General features: G+C 37.4%; 1 protein-coding gene across 1 annotated transcript; it reads left to right on the top strand.

Annotated features, from left to right (window-relative positions):
* Positions 1 to 337: 337 nt before the first annotated feature.
* Positions 338 to 21,743, top strand: LOC104883420 (ARM REPEAT PROTEIN INTERACTING WITH ABF2). Its single transcript, XM_010667942.4, has 19 exons — positions 338 to 778; positions 891 to 1,048; positions 1,897 to 2,069; positions 2,152 to 2,272; positions 2,376 to 2,450; positions 2,606 to 2,700; positions 4,032 to 4,107; positions 7,173 to 7,280; positions 12,972 to 13,100; positions 13,231 to 13,299; positions 13,501 to 13,560; positions 13,652 to 13,775; positions 13,878 to 14,017; positions 15,892 to 15,955; positions 16,107 to 16,186; positions 16,747 to 16,811; positions 16,904 to 17,021; positions 17,119 to 17,243; positions 20,947 to 21,743. The coding sequence occupies exons 1-19, from the start codon at positions 547 to 549 to the stop codon at positions 21,029 to 21,031; spliced, it is 2,097 nt and encodes a 698-aa protein (XP_010666244.2). The 5' UTR covers positions 338 to 546; the 3' UTR covers positions 21,032 to 21,743.
* The last annotated feature ends 415 nt before the right edge of the window (positions 21,744 to 22,158 follow it).

Below are 22,158 nucleotides of genomic sequence, written 5' to 3' on the forward strand. Positions count from 1 at the left end.
TATAGTACCTGATTAAAATTTATTGTACATGATTAAAATTTATCAAAGCTCATAAAACTATATTAACTTAATTGAACTTTGTTAAAACTAATCTAAACTGAGAAATTTTTTTTAAGATGGAGAGACTGCAGTGGATGCACCATTTGTGAAAGGAAAACTTGTGTAGAATGCGCGACCTCGTAGCACAACACAAGTAGAGGTGACCACGTCCACCTCGTAGCGTCATGTCATGGGCCCTGCGTCCCACCTACCACCCTAGAATGCGCATGTAGCATATTATAATCCAATGTTCAATTATTCACAAACTCTTCTTCCGGAGTAAATTCCATTTGCAAAATTGAGCGCACGTTATACTACTTGAACCGGAGAAGACCGTAAACCGGTCTATCAACATTGAACCGGCTACTTGACTCAAACGACTGGTAAAGTGCAAAAATATAAATAAAAAATGTGAGATCAGTATAATTCCAAAATTACCCCTTGCTTACCCATCTATTTCTGGAATCCAAAACAGTTCAATCTCTCTCTTCGTCCTTTGTGGCTGCAATGGGGTCCAAGGAGTGGCAAGGCAAGGAAAATTCGAGCGACAGGAAAGGGCAAAAGAGGAAATTAGAGCAACAATCTGAGGAGAGAGAATCCGCCATTGTTACCGGCGAAGCTCTTCAACGAGAGGTAACTACTCAGGTTGATATTCTCAAGGCGAATTACTCGTGGACTGAAGCCGATAGAGCCGCCGCTAAACGAGCCACTCATCTTCTGGCTGAACTCGCTAAAAATGGTACAAATTTTGATCCCTAATTTGAAGTTTCTGCTTAATTAATTAGGGATTTCAATTGGTGTGATTGATTAGAGATGTTTGTTGAATTGTTTTTTTTTTTTTTTTTTGATAGAGGAAGTAGTGAGTGTAATTGTAGAAGGTGGCGCGGTGCCGATGTTAGTGAAGCATCTTTCAGCACCACCGTCGATGGTGGAAGATGATGGTGTGAAGCCTTATGAGCATGAGGTTGAAAAAGCTAGTGCTTTTGCACTTGGCCTTCTTGCTGTCAAGGTCAGTCAAGATATTTTAGTGAATGTTTATTGCAAAATGCCGAACTGAAGCGTTATCGAATGTTTTTTTATTTTATTTTATTTTTTTTAAAATTAGGTAATAGGTAGCGAATTTTGTTATGATGTTTTGGTAGATGGCCAAGAGTAATGTGGAATGTACCTCACGTATGTTTAAGTTTGGGTAATGGAAAGGACAGGAAACATCATTTTAGTACCAAGTGAATTTCTTTGTTTAAACAGTTAGACAATGCGAATTTGTTAGCTGGAAATGTTGGTTAAACTCTGCAGAGATGTTTGCAGGAGGAAGAATATATATACAGTTGCATAATTAGCTTATCACTTGTTGGAGGTGGTTATTTTCTGTTTTCATATGTCGTACTATTGTTTAGTGTACTTTGTTCAACTTGCATTTCCACTAAAAAGTTCATGTAGGAGTTTGGACAATATTGGCAACATTGATGAAGTATCAGTTTAAGATTAAGCTGTTGGTGATACAAATTGTGTTGTGCAGTTGGTGATACAAATTGTGTTCTGCAGTTGGCGATAAAAATTGTGTTTTGCAGTATTGCTTCTAACTGATGATTAAAATTTCATGAAAATTTTCTGCTTTGGTTTTGTGGGTGCTTGATTCAATAAGATGCTACATCCTTAGCATCTCTTCCTCTGGCATGTTTAGCTAGGATGAAGGATTTTCCATCGTGTGACTTATAACGGCACCTTATACCTCATATTCTTAGATTTGCTGTACATTTTATTCTTCTTTTTTTTCTGGTTGGTTGGTAATTCCTTTTCTGTTTATGTTTTCGGAGCGCCGCTTATGTTTATCACACTTTCGTTTTCCCTGTGCAGCCAGAGCATCAACAACTCATTGTTGATGCTGGGGCCTTGCCCCTTCTTGTAGATCTTTTGAAGAGGCACACAAGTGGCTTGAATTCACGGGCTGTTAATGGTGTCATTCGTAGAGCTGCTGATGCCATCACTAACCTTGCACATGAAAATAGCAGCATTAAAACCCGTGTGAGGTTCGTTTAGTTGTGCTGTAACTGAACTGAAAATGTCATTTGTTTTATTTGTCTGACTGTCGTTCCTGGACTCTGAATCCAGGACGGAAGGTGGTATTCCACCTCTTGTTGAACTACTTGGATTTAATGATGCAAAGGTACAGAGGGCAGTTGCTGGGGCACTGCGGACTCTAGCTTTTAAAAATGATGAAAATAAGAAGCAGGTGATGGATCTTTCTGAAGCCAGTTTGTGGATGCTATCCTTAACAATTCAATAAGTTTTTCTGAGTTTTCTTTTCTAACAAATTCAAGTTTATGACGACGCAGATTGTTGAATGTAATGCCCTTCCTGCTCTTATTCTGATGCTTAAATCTGAAGATGCTGCTATACATTATGAAGCGGTATATTTACCTTTACATCTTAATCCAGTGGTTTTCAGTGTGGCGGGATGTGGTTTACCATATTTCCTACATTTCTACTGACATAGATGAGGTTTTGTGTATGTTTGGGACTTTGCGTGTCATGCTAACTTGCTGTCTACTTTATAAATTTTCAGGTTGGTGTGCTTGGAAATTTGGTACATTCGTCGCCCAATATTAAAAAAGATGTCCTGCTTGCGGGTGCTTTACAACCTGTTATTGGGTTACTCAGGTAATCGCACACAACAGTCTTCCATTTGCATGCTGTAGTTAATTCTGTACGTTAGGTTTTTTTTATTATATATTTTATTTCTTCATCTCTATAAGTATGGTGTTTTGATGTGAATTATTTGGATGAGTTTGGGTTGCAAAATTAGGTAAAACCCTTAAAGTAGTGTATGGAACAAATCGTTTAAAGTGATTTTAGGATGGTTAAATACTTAAATGTCACTCACTGATCTGCTTCTCAAATAACTAAGCAAAAACCTAACCCACAAATTCATTCAATCATGTCCACCTTGAAGATGGCGTATGAGACTTGATTTTATAACAAAGCAAGGCTAGTTCCCTTTTTGACTTGAAGTAGGAACCTAAAGACATACCGATCAGACTATGAATAGAACTATAGAAGTGTGGGTTTACCATGCAAGGCTTGTGATCTAGATGTCAAGTAGGATAGAACAATCTAAGTCCAAGTTTACATTACCCCAAATAAACTAATTCAAGTAAACACCCCCATTACCTATGCAAAGGCCCATAAACACTAAATAAACTAAAACCCATATGTAAAACTCCTGCTCTAGGGAGAATGATAAGGGAGAATGGTAAGACTCTGTACCTAACGTTTCTTGCTTTTACACATGCAATTTATAAAAATTTGTTTTATTAATCCAATCATTTATGCAGTTTTTAGAAATCTATTTTACTAATCCAAAAAGGTAAAATAAAAACCGGGAATTATATTATTTGATTAGCTTTGAACAATATATCGAACCTACCGTGAAACTTGATTAGACTAGTCCATATCAGGAATGGATAATTAGTTGCAGTGTTCTCTTGGTACCCTGTAAATGTGACTTATGTGTTCAGCGTCTTGAGCAAACTTTGATGATTGATTCCTATCTCTTCATTGCTCTTTCTTCTCTTAGGGGTGTGTCCTCTTCACCTGTACTTATCTAGAACTAAACTTGTTTTTACTTTATGGGACTGGATCATTTCACCTTATCGGACTTGATTAAACCTGAAACTTATTGATTTAAGGTGAAGAAAACACACCCTAAATCCTTGAGTAATTTGTATGTTCAGCAAGGAAGGCTTTTACTGCTGTTTGAATAAATTAATCAACTGCTGTTGGATGGAAGTGTTAATAGTACTATACATTTTCTTCTTCATATAATTTTAACCAGTGTTTCATTGTTGTGAATGTCACAAATTCCATTTCAGATTGAGTGGCCAAAGTTATCTTTTGAAATTCCCCTGTCAAGTATCTGCCGATATAGATGTATTATTTAATTCATTTTTTTCCCCCCTGAATCCTGCTTATGCTGGGTTCATATTAAACAGTTCATGCTGCTCTGAGAGCCAGAGGGAGGCAGCTTTACTACTTGGACAGTTTGCAGCAACTGATTCAGATTGCAAGGTTTGTCACATAATTTTTCCTAATTTTTTAAATCTATAGTTTAGGATATTCCAAGGCATGTCATATCTACTTCACATTCTTGTTGATAGACAGATTTTTCTTTTCTCCTTTTTTTATGTATTTATGAAAGTTACCACAAATTTGATGCTTTTATATTATTAGTTTGTATTTTTATTGTTAAGAATATCTGTTCTTTTACTTTTGAATTGAGGGTACAGCAGAATTTTTTTGTTGATGACTTAAGACAGTTCATTAGAACAAAGAACGATAATGCTTGAATCACTGAAGGTGTTGCTTAGGAAACATCATAGTGAAATGGAATGATTTTTTGGCTATTCACACTTAGGTGTCCTGACATTCTGATAATAAACTTATCTAGTTCAGGTATGCTGATGCTTAAGATTCAGTGACACTCTAATCTTTGGTGCCTATAGATATACCATCATTGTTACCTTGATTAATATGTTAGATTTCTCAAAAATCAAGTCTCTCTCCGTTTAAGTTTAAGGGCTCCTTGGCCGAAGATAATTACAACACATTAAGAGGATCTATATAATTTTTTAGAGTACTTCTGTGCACTGCCTCAATGCTTGCAATTGTGATGCTGGGACTTGTCACTATACCTTGCTATACCTATGTTGACATGGGATGGTCTAGGTGTAGACATTGCGTATCTATTAAATCCTAGATGATGAAAATAGACTTGGGCCTCTCTGCAGTTGCTGGTTGTTCGACACGATTTTTAGCAGGGCGAGGATATGCCAGTGGAATCCCCCTCCCCGCTCCTCGATTAGTCTTCTTTCCACTTCTTCTGAGTTCTGCTTTCCCATTCACTTTCTCCTCTTTTGAGATTTCTTCTTTAACTGGAACAGAGAGCTGATGTTGGGACTTCAGACTTGCAGGCCTTTTGTCTTATTCTTTTATTTGCTTCTGTCAGTAACCCGGTTGACTGGTAAAATTAAAATGTACAACCTAGGTACCTTTCTTTTGCAAGAAAGAAAGGCCAGGCAACTGTTAACTTTTCTCTGTTTTTTTATTTTTTTGGCTTTGTAAAAAGTAATCCTTTGATTCGAGTCAGACTTATCCTCATTTTTTCCCTTAAAAAATACTCTCTCCATTCTTAAATAAGTGAAACACTTCTCTCCAAAATAAGTGAAACACTTCTCTCCTTTATGTGAGAACTTTTTAAGAGAAGTGTTTCACTTATTTCAAAATGGAGGAAGTATATATTCTAGCTTTTTATTGTAAATAAGAAATTTCTTTTACAATATTTTTTTTTGTAATTAACTTCTAAACTACTACTCGACTATTGAATAACTATCCCTCAGAAAAATAAATAGTAGTACTCGCCAAGACGCCAACTGATCCTTTTGTTCAGAAAGCAGTAACCTATAATATTGATGTCTTCAATTTTGGGGGATGCAAATAATGTTTATTCTCAATACTAAAAGAGTACTATTTGAAGTAATTGTGGTATTGTGAATTGTTTGTGTCCTGAGTCCATATCCAAAATGCGGATGCTTGTTAAATGTGTCCCAGTATCTTCAAATTTATATTTTCCCAAGCCAAAGCTTTCGATCCATAGTTCCATACCAGATATCGAAACTTCCAGATACAACTGTCCAAGTCCAAGCATCATAGTGCCATATTTACTCACATTTTTGGCCAAAATTGAAGTGTCCCAGTGTCCCTAATCTTTTTGAAGTGTCAAGTGTCAACTGACATGGATACTCGAGTTAAAATGAAGAGTCTGAGCATGATAGGGAGCTTGTGTGGTGTTACAGCTCAGGTTGGTTGAGTTTAGGATTGCTTTTTTTTTTTTTTTTTGAAGCAAGCATTGATAGTTTTTTTTTTTTTTTGAAGCAAGCATTGATAGTTTTTTTTTTTTTTTTTTTTGAAGCAAGCATTGATATTTTTTTTTTTTTTGTAAGCAAGCATTGATAGTGTTTTTTTTTAGCAAGTGCTTTTTTTGAAGCAAGCATTGATAGTGTGGTGCTTTATTACAGGTTGGTTGAGTTCAGGAGTATGTGGTATGGGTGGGACGAATGGGGGAGTTTTGGGAATACTCGCTATTGTGTGCTGGAGGGCACTTCTGGAGTTAGATGCTAGGATGTAAACCTTTTCACCTTCTCTTACTTTTTCCTTTTTGTGAGTGGGGTTGGAGGGTGGATGAGGCATGTAATTTACATTCTTCCATTATGTTATGTAAGGAAATTTGAACATGTCGTCCTGCTAACTGCTGTTACATGACGCTGTATCCAAATTCACGTTCTTCTTGCGGCGACTCCCCGTGTTGAATCGTTGTCATTGTGTTACATGCATTCCGTGTCAGTATTGGCAAAAAAGAAAGGGAAAAGATACATTGCCATAGTAAAAGAACATGCACACGCTGAGGAAGGGAGAAGAATGCGACAGGGCTTTCAAATTGGGTGATATATAGGAGTTGTATCTATTGACATTAATAATAGGACGAGTCATTCATGTTTTAAGTAATTATCCATTCACTAACTATGTAACTCTCATATGATAGGTTTGCTCATATAATGTTACAAGAATACTTCTGAATCTAGAAAATGCAAATTTGAGTTTAAAAATTCATCAATATGAAGTTTCTTCAAGATATTCATGCCGCGGTTCATTCAATCGTTCATTACAAGCCGCTTGTGAGACATTGCGACCACCACTAATGACCACATATGACCGCATACCCGATTGTTTTTCCTTGGGATGAGGAGTCTTTGGGGTTTAACTATTTTGAAACATTTTTTCTATTTTGTTCTCTACTTCTCTCGCGGGAAATCAGTAGTTTAGGTTCTTGTGCTGCAGCGGATCCTCATTGATCTTTTCTTGATTTAATTGTGCTTGGGTATTTATTGATGTTCCTGAGTTATTTGTCTTATCTTATTTATCTATTTATTTATATGTTAAGCCGTCCTATATAGTTAGTATCGGGATAGATGTTGTTCTGTTGGCTTGTTGATTCTCCTTAGGAATCGCAACCTTTATGCATTGCCTTCTGTCACTGGTAATCTTACTTTTGAGACACTTCCTTTGATGTTTTCTAGGTTCACATTGTTCAGAGAGGCGCTGTTCCACCTTTGATTGAAATGCTCCAATCACCTGATTTACAGCTGAGGGAAATGTCCGCCTTTGCTCTCGGGAGGCTAGCACAGGTCATCACCTATAACTTCGCTCCACCTCTTTGATTGATAGTTACATGGGGCATATATATCAGTTAAAAGGCGTTCATGCTTATGAGTTAGAATTGAAAATTTTCTGCTACAGTCTTATGATTACGTCTAGTATTGGCAGAAATGATTTATAGATGGTTGGACAAATTGTAGGAATTGGGAGTGGTTGTTAGTCAAGCGAATTTCATTATTGGAATACTTAGGACAAGAATGGATACTTTAATAGACAAACAATATGTGTTATGAGGGGGAATGGGGGTGGGGGCGGTTGCCGGGAATTGGTGTAGAGCAGTATGAGGGTTTTACTCAAATACCGGATTTCTCGAGACCCTCTAGTTAAACATGTGTGCTGAATCATTATTGTACATAATGGGGTTAAAGATCTATGAAACATATAGCTAGTACGCTGGATTGAGCTTGTTGGATGGTTCTTAGCTATGTTACATGGACTCAAGTAAATATGTTGGACACACATTCATGTCCTAAGTGTCCATACCCATTTAATTAGTTTGACCCAAAATGAAGTGTCGTAGTGGTCATACCCATGTCGGAGTGTTGAGGATCTGATAGGTGAAATGCAAAGTCCAAAGCACCAATGATTCCTAATATTTGATATATTCTTATGAGGCAGATGGAGCATGGAAATGCAGCTCAATGGTACCAAGCATATTCAATTTTTTTTTATCTACACCTTGGCCACAACAATTGGCCATATCAACCAAGCCCTCTTGTGCTCTTATATGTCACATTATTATAACATAAGTTGTTCCTTGGCTATATGAATGTGAATATCAACTCTTTCTTTTTCAATTAGGACAAATTATTCTAAATTCTTGATTACTATGAGTTCCCGAGGCATTTAGCTTTGTGGAAGAGGAAATTCTTTTAGCCGCGTATGACCCGAACTCAGGCATTGTCTTCTCCTCATGATTTTTCTGATCGAGGGATTTTTGGACCTAATGATGGTACCTGTTCTTTGGTGGTGGTTATTCTCTTTCATATATGTTAATACTTCCTCCATTTTTTTTAGATGTTACACATTTGAAAATTTGGGTTCCCTAGGCAAAAATTGAAGAAGTGATTAGGAGAGAATAAGGGTAGGGGATTAAGCATGTGGGGACCATTGTACATGGGGTTTAAGGGAAGGGAGGAGAGAGAAAAGAGGACCCTAACTTGGTTCCCCACCACCACCCCAGCATCCCAGCGAACTTCTACCACCACCCCACCACCCACCCGAAATTCGAACCACCCACCCGAAAGTCCCACACAGCCACCCAAAACCCCACCCACCCACCCGAAAATCCCACCAGCCACCCAAAACCCCACCCCACCCCACCCGTCGAAATCCCCACCCACCCACCAGAAAACCCCACCCAGCCACCGAAAAGCCCACCCCACCCGCCAAAATCCCTACCCACCCACCCGAAAACCCCACCCCACCGCCGAAATCCCCACCCACCCCAAAACCCCAACCACGCATCGAAAACCCACCCCAGCCTCGCGAAACCCCACCTCTACCGCCGAAAACTCCACCCCAGCCTCGAAAACCCCACCTCTACCGCCAAAAATGGAGGACATGTGGTTTTGCGCAAAGAAATTGCGTGGTTTTCGGTGGGTGGGGGTGGTGGGGAAGGTTTTCGTGGGTGGGGGTCGGGTTTTCGGGTTGGTGGGGTGGGGTTTTGGGAGGCTGGATGGGATTTTCGGGTGGGTAGGTGGGGATTTCGGGTGGGTGGTGGGAGTTCGCTGGGCTTCTGTGGTGGTGGGTAAGGAGGCTGCGAGATGGGGGAAGGGATGGGGCAGCCGAGGTGGTGGGGGAGGGGTGGTGGAAGAGAAGGGAGGAGGTTTAATTAATTTAGATTAGTATATAATAAGGTTAAATTAAGTTAGTTTAATTTTGATTGACCCTTATAAGTAAGGGTAAGTGAGTAATTTTACAGCATAAAACTTTCCAATTTAAGAAATAAAAAAAAGTGTAACATCTATTTTGAAACATGCAATTTAAGGAAAGTGTAACATCTAAGAAAAACGGAGGAAGTAATAAAATTTAGTGTCTTAGGTGGGCAGGAGGATCTTGGGTGCGAAAAACATATGGAAGAGCACGACAATGGAGTTTAATTTTTAATGCCTTTTCTTTCCATTTACATGTATGTAATTAGTTTGTTTGAATCCTTTGAGATGTCACCATATCAAAGGCTAATTAGCCATATCTCATAGCTCCTGTTATATAAAGCCATGCACTGCTTTGTGGGAAATTTAAAAGACATTGGGTAAATATATCTTACTCAGTTTATAGCCTTGTGTTCAATCCGTATCACTCTTAAATCTTAATCATCTTGCGTGCTATATTGTATCCTGCCGAATGCCAATAGAAGCTTCCTCTTAGGTATTACAACATACCAATGTCAACCACAGCATGTACACTATTATCACGATGTAAAGTTCCTAAAACTCAATGGGAGTTGCAAAAGTAAGTTAACTTGAAAGTCATTTTAGATAAAATTCAATGATTCTCAACTTTGACAATTCTGGACTCTTTCATATAATTTTCAAGATTTTCTCAGTGATCTCATGTACGTTAGGGATTTGGGTTACCTCAAGGAGTCATCTTGTAATGATTCAACTTTCAACCATTCACTAGACCACCCTTTTAAAATAATTTGCTTACATATTACTACTTTATTAATGATGTGTTGATGCTTGTTAAAGTATTGTGGAAGCTCCAATATTTTACTGTTAATTATACATCTTACCCTATTATTAGTCCCTCAACCTTGATATGGCAGAATGCTATGAATCGATTTAGGGGGTAAGGGTATTTTGGAGAGTCTCTTTATTAGTTAGCTCGGGGAATAAGCTAGGTAGCTGTGCTAAGGAAATTACTCTATATATAGGGATGATTAAAGAGTGAAGATTATGTTGAAAATTGTTGAAAATATTGGTGAGCTTTCAACAATTCAATTAGAAGAGAATCAAGCCTCTTGAAAGCTTGAATATCATTTATTTTTTCTGTAATTTTCAGTTTATCAAGCAAATACTCATCTTCTTTAATTTCTGCCTTTAATGGTGTCCAAGCTATGTTACTTTATAGCAAATGGTATCACAGCAGAACGATTCTGGGAGATTAGAGTGCTGATATTCGAATTAAAAAAAAAATATGCAATGGAGTTCGGCGGAAAAAACTGCAGGCGAAACAAATGCAAATGTGAATCAATGAGGAGTTCGCCTACATCACACGCAAGAGAAATCGAGGATTTTTAGATGTCGAAGAAGAGCGGAGGATCCAGAGAGAGCTTCCACTTCCAAAGTTTAACGGAAGGAATTTTTGAAGGGTGGATTCTGGAATTGCAGGACAACTTCCATTTTTTCCAGTTAGATGAGTCGGCGAAGTTAAAGGCTTCCATCATAACTCTTGATGAAGACGTGCAGCGGTGGTTTGAATGGGAACACCAGTGACTACCATTCAATGAGTGGAGAGAACTGAAGGCACTGGTCTGGCGATATTTTGGTTTGCCATCGGTGCTTTCATGGCAATCAGATCTAGAGAAAGGAAAGGTGGTGGTGAAAACGAATGTTGTTCAACCAACCACCTTTAGCTTCCTAGTATTCAGGAGACGAGGAAATTGGCTGCCTTAGTACGGTGGAATCTTTTCCTGAACCGAAGGAAAAGAAGCTGTTAATCGTTAGTGTTAGCCAAGGGTTTGAAATAGTCAAGGGCTTAAACAGTGGTCCTGCTGCTTATTTAGGAGGCTTGACTGCTCCGGTAGATGGAGAAATTAATGGAAAACAATTGTTGAGCAACTTTCAAACCAGACCAGTGAGTAGGAAAGAGGTGGTGAAAACTTCCACCTATGACTTTCCACAGCCACGGAAAAAGAAATTGAAGCAGAAGAAGAGCCTAAGAAAAATGGATTGGGGAAGGTGCTTTAGGTAGTGGTCAAGGTTGTCACGCCGGTGGTAGATGGTAGATTTCGTAGTGGAATAAGTGGAGTTACTAGTAGGCGAAAAGGAGGAAGAGAAACGAAGGAAGAAGTGCAGGTTGTGAGTCTGGTGGTGGTCCAGGTTTCTCTGGTGGTGATGGCGATTATGGTGGTTACATGAGAGGAGCTGAAGCTGCTGATGTAGGGTGGCTAGTTAGAGGAGATCTTTTGGGAAGGTTCAGATCTCTTTTCCGGCGAAGATTTTGAAGGTGAAGAAGAGCAGCGCTTACGTTGGGTCTTGTTGCAGAACTCTTCAGAAGATGAGCATAAGAGGAGCATGGTTGGCTTGAAGAAGAAGCCAATTAGGGAACAGACTAGTAACGGCTTTTTTGTAAAATTGCTAAAAACAAGTGACAGCGTAGCAAAAAGGCACACCCTACTTTAATGAATGATACAAGGCCTGAAATTGGACCCTTTCATATCAAACCCATTTATTGTTCGATTTCGGATGACTGGTTTTCGAATGGGCTCACTAATTCTAAACCCACTTCCCTACCACCAATGCTGAAACCCCTTTTTTTCCATTCCAGCCCACTACAGAGAACAGAGGAAGGGCTTATATCTATTTTCACTAAATCCCAGCCCAACCACTCCTCCCATTTTTAATTTCCCATTTTTCACCCCTTGAGCCCAAACTGCCACCAAACTACCAACCTACTTTTGAGATCCTTACATCTAGAACTAAACTCACTTCTCCAGCTCATGTTTCTACACTCAAACCAGCAAACCCAACTTTCCCTCACCAAATTAAAATTTCCGTTTCTATCTTTTCCGCCCAGCTCAACCATAAGATACTAACTCTTCCATGACAACTTCCATTTACCGGCAACATTCAACAAAGAGGAGCTAGAACTTCTAACGCAACAGTCTTCTGATACTTTTGCACATAGCATTGCCCCACGTTGCCAAGGCCGATAATCGAGTGCGGACTACTACCCACCTCGAGGACAAGGTGGAAGTTTCAGGGTCCGGCGATGCTATGAATCGTTTTAGTGGGTAAGGGTATTTTAGAGTCTTTATTAGTTAGCTTGGGGAATAAGCTAGGTAGTTGTGCTAAGGAAATTACTCTATATATAGGGATGATTAGAGAGAAGATTATGTTGAAAATTGTTGAGAATATTGGTGAGCTTTTAAGAGTTCAATTGGGAGAGAACCAAGCCTCTCGAAAGCTTGAATATCATTTACTTTTCTGTAATTTTCTTTTTATCAAGCAAATACTAATCTTCTTCCTTAATTTCTGTCATTAATGGTGTCCAAGCTATGTTAATTCATAGCACGGAAGCCAATGTATTGAATTGATGTGTTTGTATATGGAGGATGTAGTAGTGCAAGTTTTGACATCATTTACTAGGTTTAATATATTGTTTAATCATGGAACTGTTTCTAGTATATTTCTTTGATTTTTATTTACAAAGTATGTGATGTTTTAATAAGCAAGACACCGAGGAGAGTGTCGGTCATAAAAAAAAAGGACTATGGTTATAAACCTCATGCTTAAAGCTATCATTAAACAATTTATCTACAAAATCAGAAAAACCTCAAGCTAGCATCTATTTGGCAGAACTGTTCTATTGAGAAAGCTTGATTGCAATTTTTCCGCTCTGCAGCCGTATATGATTTCTTTTGTCATGATTTTGCTGTTTTTTTGTGCCACTTTTTCGGGCCATCTGATGAAAGATATATGGGTTCTGTTTAGGAGTCACATAATCAAGCTGGAATTTCTCATAGTGGTGGCTTGGTGCCATTGTTAAAGCTTCTTGATGCAAAAAACGGTTCTCTTCAACATAATGCTGCTTTTGCTCTGTATGGTCTTGCAGATAATGAGGTATCTTCAATATGAATTTGAGATGCTCAGAGTTGCATTAATTGGGATTTTGTTAATTTCTGCATCTTTACTTTCTTTTGCTTAATACAGAATGGTAATGTCATGCTTTTATTACTTACTTAAATACCAGGATAATGTTGCTGATTTCATCAAAGTGGGTGGTCTTCAGAAGTTGCAGGAAGGAGAGTTTATTGTTCAGGTTTGTTTCCCGTTTTGGTATATAGAACTGCTTACTGTTCTATTCTCTTTGCAATTTGGTATGAGTTACTATGATTGAGACAAGGACTTGAGGATTTGGCCAATTGGCTATTTTTTCTTGTGGGAGTCATCACGTATTCCAGTTCATTATTGAATATATTGATCTTCTATCCAATGATTTATGCCAAATATTTGCTTTCAGGCAACAAAAGATTGTGTAGCCAAGACACTCAAACGATTGGAGGAGAAAATACATGGTCGAGTTAGTATTATGGAGATCTTTTGATTTCATATGCCTTTAATCAAACAATCATTATAAACCACTGATATCCAGCTTTTATCGTTTTATGAAGGTCTTGACCTACTTGATGTACCTCATGCGTGTGGGAGAAAAAGCTGTTCAAAGACAAGTTGCTTTGGCTCTTGCTCATCTGTGTTCTCCAGATGACCAGAGATCGATTTTCATTGATAACAATGGCATGTCTTATATCTATGGCTTTATGGTCTTTGTATTATTTCTATTGCGTTGATATTTATTTTTTGACATTGTTGACATCATGGTCTAATTGTTTTGGCTAGGATTGGAATTACTTCTTGGGCTTCTCAAGTCCACTAGTGCTAAGCAACAACATGATGGTGCTGTGGGCCTCTGTAAGTTGGCTAGCAAAGCTATGACTCTTTCCCCTATCGATGCAGCTCCTCCTTCTCCCATATCACAGGTAAGCTTTGTCTGATTTGATGCTCCATGTACCTTGCTGATTGAATATTGTACAGCCGACAGCAGCACTTTGCTTTGCTTATATAATTGTTTTAAGCTTTATTAGTAAACTGCTGTTCAAGGGCAGCACCCCAAGATCTTACTGTTGGTGCTGCTTGTGGATGTTAGGTGGAGACAGTCTAATTTTAAAGGACTGTTCTAGACTTGTACTCAGGGAAAAAAAACGCGTTCGCGGTCGCGGGAACGGCTTGTACTGGGAAATAGAACGTTTCGCGGCCGACACGGCGTGATTTTTTTTTTTTTAAATTCACATTAATATATTCTAACCTTATTTGCATTTTTTTTTGTTTATGAAGCATTATTACAACATAATATACTCAAATCTAATAGAATATCATGTTTCCTCAACTATATAACTAAATCATAAAAAAAATTTGGCCAATGTTTGAAAAGAACGGATGTAACGGGGATAAAAGCGTTCTAACGCGGCGAGTTCGCGTTACGGAATGGACAATGCGGGGAGAAGTATGTGAATTTAATTATGGCGTCCCGTAACGAGATTTCGCGGAACGGCAAATCCAAAATCCGTTACAGAACGACCGTTCTGTAACGGAATGGGAGAGTTTTAATTCCCTGCTTGTACTTAGTTGATCTGATCAAAGAAAGTTCAGTAACATGTCTCAGGACCGCGGCAATGGGAACTGGACTTCTGTTTTCCATTTGAATCAAGAGATTTTTGAAGATAACTAGATAAGACAGAAGTATTGGTTTCTCTGCACAGTACTCCTGTCATGTCCTGATTTACTTCTTTTTGCTTTGTACTAACTCCGTTTTCCTAAGTTCTACTCACTTTTATTTTACACGGTCGCCAATGCACTCCTTTGACGATTAATGTCTTTCATGACATTGTTAAAAATTATGAAAAATTGATATTATATACACATCGAGACGAACTTTGAAAATCCTACATGATAATATTTTTCATATAAATAAATAAAAAAAGATGGTCAAAGTTTTGTAAGTTTGACCACTTGAAAAGTAAATAGGTAGAACGTAGGAAATAGAGGGAGTATAAAATTGTGAATTGACTTCAATTTTGTGATTAAGTTACCCTTACTTAAGTGAACTTTTTCCTTAGTGTGAATCTATATTCTCAAAAGCTACTCATTTAATTATTTTCCATCTAACAAGCTAGATTAATAAGCATGTATTTTCCTGTTGTCAACATCCTTAATATAGAACACTTCTTATATGAGAACGTGAGAACGGTGGAATAGTATTACACTTTAGTAAAAGTATAATCCTTTATTAAGATAATACATGGTATTTTCTTGAAAATGTAATCCTGAGGAAGATTGGCCCCGCAAGGGAAAATATGATTCCATTTTAGCCAAAATGGATTACTTGTTGGCTAAAAAGGATTACTACTTAGTGTTCTCACTTTCTCATTAAGTAGTGTTCTTACCAAATCCCAACCCTATATATATTGATCATCCGTATAAGGGCTATATTTATACGCAAATATGTATGCGAGTATGTACATCCATTATCCTGTGCACTATTTAAAGAGTTGCACGTTTAGCTGAAAATAGCTCACACAACCCCGTACTTTCTCTACAGGCGCAGACACACGCTAAGATTTATGTATAAATGTATATATGTATATATGTACATGTAATTCTGTTTGGCCCATTTTGTAATGATATATTGGTGGACTAGAAGCAACGTCTTTGATATGGTAGGTGGTAGTTTTTAGGAAGGCTTCGGGTAGAATAAATGTTAATGACTTTGTGTTCTATTACTATATGAAGTTCGTCTTGCAAGTTTATTACTTTGCGGTTTGGGAATCTCATCAATATTATTTAATCTTTGCAGGTTTACTTAGGCGAACAGTATGTGAATAGTCCGACGCTCTCCGATGTTACCTTTCTAGTTCAAGGTTCCACATGTGTCACCAATCATTGCTTGTTTTGATACTTCTATTATTTGCTTGTGCTGAACTACCAAGCTGATTATCTGAGCATATTGCTCAAGTTCTAAAAATCATGCGACTTCCGTTTTGAATTGTGTGCTTATGCCTCACATTTCAGGCAAACGGTTCTTCGCTCATCGAATCTGCCTTCTTGCATCATCTGATGCTTTCCGCGCAATGTTTGATGGTGGTTATCGGGTGAGTTTTTCTTGTCTAATTATATGAGTTAGACCTGAGGTCTTCCATCTTCTATTATTTATTATCTTTGGGTAACATAAGATTAAGGTTTCCGCCTCTATATTGTTATGAAGAGCTGGAAATATGCTCAAGGGAAATAATGTACATTTATTTTTCAATTTTATTATTAGGAAACCCTTGAAATGTGCTGTGAGCAGTACATGGCAGGTTGCCTTACCATATATGTTATTAAGATATGTACGACGTTGGGAGAGGGATGGGGGAAAGGGCAACATTGATAGAAAAGGGTGAATTGCTGGCATCAAGGTCACTGAAACTTTATGGCATAGGGATCAATTTGCTATGAAATGACATGCATCATACACCATTTGATGTTCTCGCAAGGAACTTTAGCTTCTATGTAGTCCTTATGATCATCAATAAATATGGAAAAACTATTCATTGAGCTTCAAGCTTTGGATTTATGACTGACGTTTCTTTTTTGTACGGTCTACTATGCTCTCTTTTTACTGTTTGGAACTTTTGCTCATAAGATTTTTGCTGATATCTTGATGATACAGGAAAAGGATGCCAGAGATATTGAAATTCCTAACATCAAATGGGATATTTTTGAATTAATGATGAGGTTATTTTAATATGTACTTTTGTGGCATTTCTTAAGATGATATGTGAATAAGAAATAGAATTGACGTGGCTGTCTTTGTCACTCTGTTGCAGATTTATATATACTGGATCAGTAGACATAAAACCAGATATTGCACAAGATCTCCTCAGGGCTGCAGATCAGTATCTTTTAGAGGGGCTAAAACGCCTATGCGAGTATACCATAGCCCAGGTGAGCTGAACTAAGAACTGCTCATTTCTTGGGTATATCTGTTTCTGTTGAATGGAGGATGGCATATATTTATGTTTTGGTTTCCTGATATATGAAGGATGTATCCCTGGAAAATGTGTCAAGCATGTATGAGCTTTCTGAGGCATTCCATGCTGTTTCATTGAGGCAGGCTTGCATACTTTTCATCTTGGAGCAGTATGATAAATTGACTGCTAGGCCCGGGTATGCAGTTTCTCCAATCTCTTTTTGGTAGTCTTATCAGTTTTCCTTCTATTCTGTGAGCAGACTATGGAAACTACAGTATTAATGCAGCTGAAAAAAATTGGTGAAGTTATTAGGTTTTTATGTTCTGCAATATCTGCCTGTTGCACTAAGTATTGGTAAATGGTCATTGTCAAATTAATCTTGTTCCTACTGTACATACATGTTGATACTTGCAAGACACTGCCTGTTATATTTTTTTGTTTTGTTTTTTCGTTTTGAATTAGCATTTATGATACTTTTCTTGGTTAGTTACTACTCTTTCTTTGACTCTGTCCCATAATAAAGTTCCCCTTTTTTTTTTATAATATTTAAAGTCCAATTGTAAAGTTCCTGCCAGTCACTCACACACAAGCAAGAATAATGATAGAGAAGATAGCAGTGTTGTGATAGACGCAATCAACGAAACAAATAACAAGTGAACAATCAACACAAGAATTAACGTGGTTCACCAACAATGTGTTAGCTGCGTCGAGAGGCAGAGAGAAACAATTTTATTAGGTTTAGGAGAGAGTACAAATTACAAAATGATGCCGGAATAACATATACCGGAAAGTTCGGGGGCGTCAATCCTAGCGCCAGATTAATAATTCAAGGCATAATTCAAAGTAGCCTGGAGCTTTCAAGAGGCTCAATGTCTCCCAATACAAACTACAACAGATCAAGCAATATCCTGCCTTCTTTCGATTCACCCTTCCCCTTTATGTACAAAATATCTCTCTCTAGCCAAATATTCCCTTTTTCTAACCAAACTTCTGATTACATGTACATGAGCCACTACCTGACCCCAGCAAGACCATAACTTATTGCTTTCCCCTTGGCTGATTTACCCCTTACTAGCCTTGTGTTTCTGGTGACCCGCCCTTTTTCTTGCGACGAGTATAAGTCAGCATATGTGGAGGGTTGTGATTCATTACACAAAGCTCATAATTTTTACCGTTAATTATCACCAATATATAAGAAGTAATATAGTTATGTGGGGTATTGTTAGATTTGTCTCAATATGGACATTCATATCATCTACTTTTTATATATTTTATTGGTGTGTAATTAAAGTTGTTCCTGGGTGGAAATGCATGGAACTCGCCGATAAGAATCCTTCGCCTGTAGCCAAGATAATCTGCAATGCAGTAAACGTGAACTGCCCGCAGGTTGATTGTTAGGAAACCCCTCGAATGCATAAATTAGAGATTTAAATGGGATGAGATGTAGAGAAAGATTCTAGTGAGAGAAATATAAGAATAGAACAAAAAGTACTAAATGTCGGAGTGTCCCTTTACCAAGTATGCCCCTGGTATTTTGAAGTTGATGGTTCCATTAGATGACTCCATGTGTATGTTACAGATGCAAGGCATCTCTTGCCAGCTATTAAGGCTTTTCATGTTTCACCGGCAAGGTTATGAGGATTGTTGACCGCCCAACTACATTTTGTTCCAGTATCGATATCTGTGATTGTTTTCTTCCTGGCTATATTTCTAGCTGTGTTGAATTATTCTTATCGTGTACAGAAGTTTTAAAAGTCAAAGAAGTGTCTCAGAGACTCTGCGTAAGCAAATGAGAACTTTAAATGGAACAGAGGGAGTACCTTTTTAAATCAAAATATTAGCCTAAGTGGATATTTGATTGATCGTCATTTTGTCAATCACGGATGAAATTGAAATGTTTGATGCTCTCATTAGGCAACTTGGAATTTAAACAATTGAGGGTCAAACATTTTAGCTTGAGGAGTGTTACAATAATATTGTCATAAAAGGTTGACTGTCCCTGAGGTATTAACTTGCAATAAGTGATATTTGAAAGAACTTGCAATAAGTGATATTTGAAAGATAGCTGCTAACTCTTGCCAAAGAAAAAGAATGTAGTTGGCAATTATCCGAGCAGAAAATAATTTTTTTGAAGTTTCTTACCTTTGTTTGCAGAAGTGAAGCTAGGATTTTTCGATTAAGGGACCAATACTTACATAAAAGTATATAGAACCAGAGAGGGTTTACATCATCGAGCTCCCATTATTCATATTTTTTTTTTGAAAAATTAAGTGTTTTTTTATCATCATTTAACCAGCCAATTCCCCAACATAAGAAAATTATAGTTATTATATGTGCAGTATAATGAGTACTTGATCCATGTGAGAATGGCTCGTTTCCTACAAGTCCTAGTTCTTTTAGGACTCCTTTACTTCGTCTCCTAGTTCTGTTGGGATTTTAGGAAGGCTATGTAAATTAGGTTTTTTTTTATAGTTAAATTAGAAGTCTCGTGCATGTAAGTCTTTACTATTCTACTTAGAATAGGTTTTTCTTACTTTAAGCACCTTGGGAGTCTAATTACACTAAGAGAATAAAGCATAATAGGCGTGTGACTAGTATTGCTTGCCCCCCAAGGTAAATTTAAGGTGTGTTCTCTTCACCTCAAAAAGTAATTTTCAGGTCCAATAAGTTCAGATGAGGTTTAATCAAGTTTGATTAGGTGTAATACAATACTAAAAAATAAGTTTCAATAAGGGTAAATCAGGTTTAATAAGTTCATAAGTTCAGGTTATTTCAGGTAAAGAGAACTCACCCTTAGTTAGAGCAGATACAAGTTTGTTATTTCATGTTATCTTTGTAATTAGTTTCCTAAGTCTAGCCTAATTAGTTTTGTATGCCTACATAAGGCCACGATTCTCATTAATAATATAGGTTGATCTGAGTTAAAGAAATTGCCTTTGTTAAGTGTGTGAATTGTAAATTTCAACTGCATAACACTTCACTTTCATGCTCTCTTGAAGCTTAGACTTACAAGAAACCCTCTTAAACCGCGATTTGAGAGATATATTTTATTAAGATGCAAAAGAATTGATATGTGGAAAGGTACTTTCAACAATCATTGATTATATATTCATATAACTACAATTGAGTAAAAAGAAATTAAGAACATACAACAGCAACTGACCTTTTTGATGTGTTTCGGTGTATAATGGGAAGTGCTCCCAGAATGAAGTAATTTCATTGCTGAAGAAAATTGAAAACTAGGGGAAGAAAGAAAAAAAGAAAAACAAAGGCTGAAGGCAATGAAAAAGGCAAATGATGAGGAAACCAGTTGTTCAATGAACCAATCAAACTCTGACCTTTGCTTGCAATAGACCAAAAGGCACGATCGTAATTGACACCAAAACCAAGTAAACCTTTCATGTTTATTTAGTAAACAATCAATTATGTGAACTTTCATGTTCATTCAGTGAACAAGCAATTATGTATTACTATTATCCAGCTTTATGACAGAATGGGCTTCAAAGCTGGGCTATGGGGGCTAGGCATCCCCAGCCCCCTCATGGTGCCAACCCTGTTTGTCCGATTGGAGGAGTTTCTGATTCTTTACTATCCTACCAAAATATCAAATCAGTTAGTTTTATAAGGCAATACAAATGCACTTTTTTCCAAAGGAGATTTAGTTTGAATAATAGATCTACTTTTGTTTCTCTGGCAAATGTTACTGTAAGGGGTTTGTTGTTATGCAAGTCTTCAATTCTAATGGAGCTACCATATGCTTGTGGTCTCTTCTGCTATTTAACATTTTCTTGTGGCTTATATAGGTGTAATAGTGCTTGTATGAAAAATAAAAAATACATGAAATGAACTTTAGTTAGATTTTATCTGCTCCTGACCTTTTCCACTGTGGAACTGTGCAGGCATTCATCTCTTTTGCAGCATATATTGCCAGAAATTAGAAATTACTTTCTCAGGTTACTTACCAAGCCTAATGCTCTAAATTAGCGACTTAAGCTGCCAATTTTATCTCGTTTCTAGAAATGGTATGGTTGAAGCTTTAAGTCACCGACAAGCCTGGCTTTCATCTCTCCATTACGTGATCTCAAGTTGTCTCTTACGGCTTGCATATCTAACTTTCACCAATATCTGTCATTTGGCTGCTTGATGACTCTAAGCCACCTTTAATTCCAATCTTTAACGTTTTGTTCTCATGAGAGCAATACTGGTGGTTTTTATAGCAAGTCCTGTGCGAATTTCTAACAAAGCACTGAAATACTAGACTGACAACTTCTGGAAGCAGTTATGAGTTGTGCATCAATCACATGTGAAGTCTGATCTGGTATGCGAGTAGCAGTTTTAGGTAGTATTTCGGGTTCTTGCAGCTGCATTAGGCTCATACCTATCTCACTGTTAAAGCATATATATATGTGACCTTCATAGCCTAAGGTCATTTTTCACGGTTGAGTTTGGAATGTGTACGAGGTCAAATGGCACAAATTATAGGATGCTAAATGGCTAGGTGTTGTGTTTGCTTCACAGAGAAGCTGGAAGAGTTGTACCATGCAAAGAATAGTATATCGCTTTTGTCTCTATTTTCTGTTACCTTACGCTACTACTAACTCTGCAAAAGTGTAATTATGTTGTCACGACTTTACAAGCAGGTGATATGAGGTGTATTTGTGTAATCAGTAATCAATATATTGACAGTTTCAACTAATGACATTGTCGTGGTCCTAAATGTTTTCCCCATATGTTTTTCTAGAAGTTTTGGAGATACATGTGGAAGCTGTTATGGAAACATATGCGTACGCCGTACAGTGATATTGACCTTGATTCGGTCAAATTTCCTACGAGATGAAATATATGTGAACAATTTACCATAAATTAAAAAAGATAATTATCATGACATGATGAAGATCATCAATGATCACGAGTTTAACCAAGATCCCTCAGCTAAAGGACAAACCATCATCAAAAGATAGTCATACGATGAATAGAATCCATCGGTCCATAACATGCTAGGATCAAAAGATAGATATAATAGACTGATTAGGTGATAGGCTAGAATAAAAAAAACAGAATTTTCACCACAAAAAATTTATTCACCAAATATTCCAGTTTTTTTTTTTAAA

This window comes from Beta vulgaris, chromosome 3, assembly GCF_026745355.1.
Source record: "Beta vulgaris subsp. vulgaris cultivar EL10 chromosome 3, EL10.2, whole genome shotgun sequence".
Taxonomy (NCBI): Eukaryota; Viridiplantae; Streptophyta; class Magnoliopsida; order Caryophyllales; family Amaranthaceae; genus Beta; species Beta vulgaris.

Excerpts from the sequence above, each read along its gene's own strand:
- LOC104883420 (XM_010667942.4), top strand. The coding sequence starts at position 547 with ATGGGGTCCAAGGAGTGGCAAGGCAAGGAAAATTCGAGCGACAGGAAA. Across the intron at positions 1,049-1,896 it reads TTGGCCTTCTTGCTGTCAAG|CCAGAGCATCAACAACTCAT; the intron begins GTCAGTCAAGAT and ends TTCCCTGTGCAG. Across the intron at positions 13,300-13,500 it reads AAGGAGAGTTTATTGTTCAG|GCAACAAAAGATTGTGTAGC; the intron begins GTTTGTTTCCCG and ends ATTTGCTTTCAG.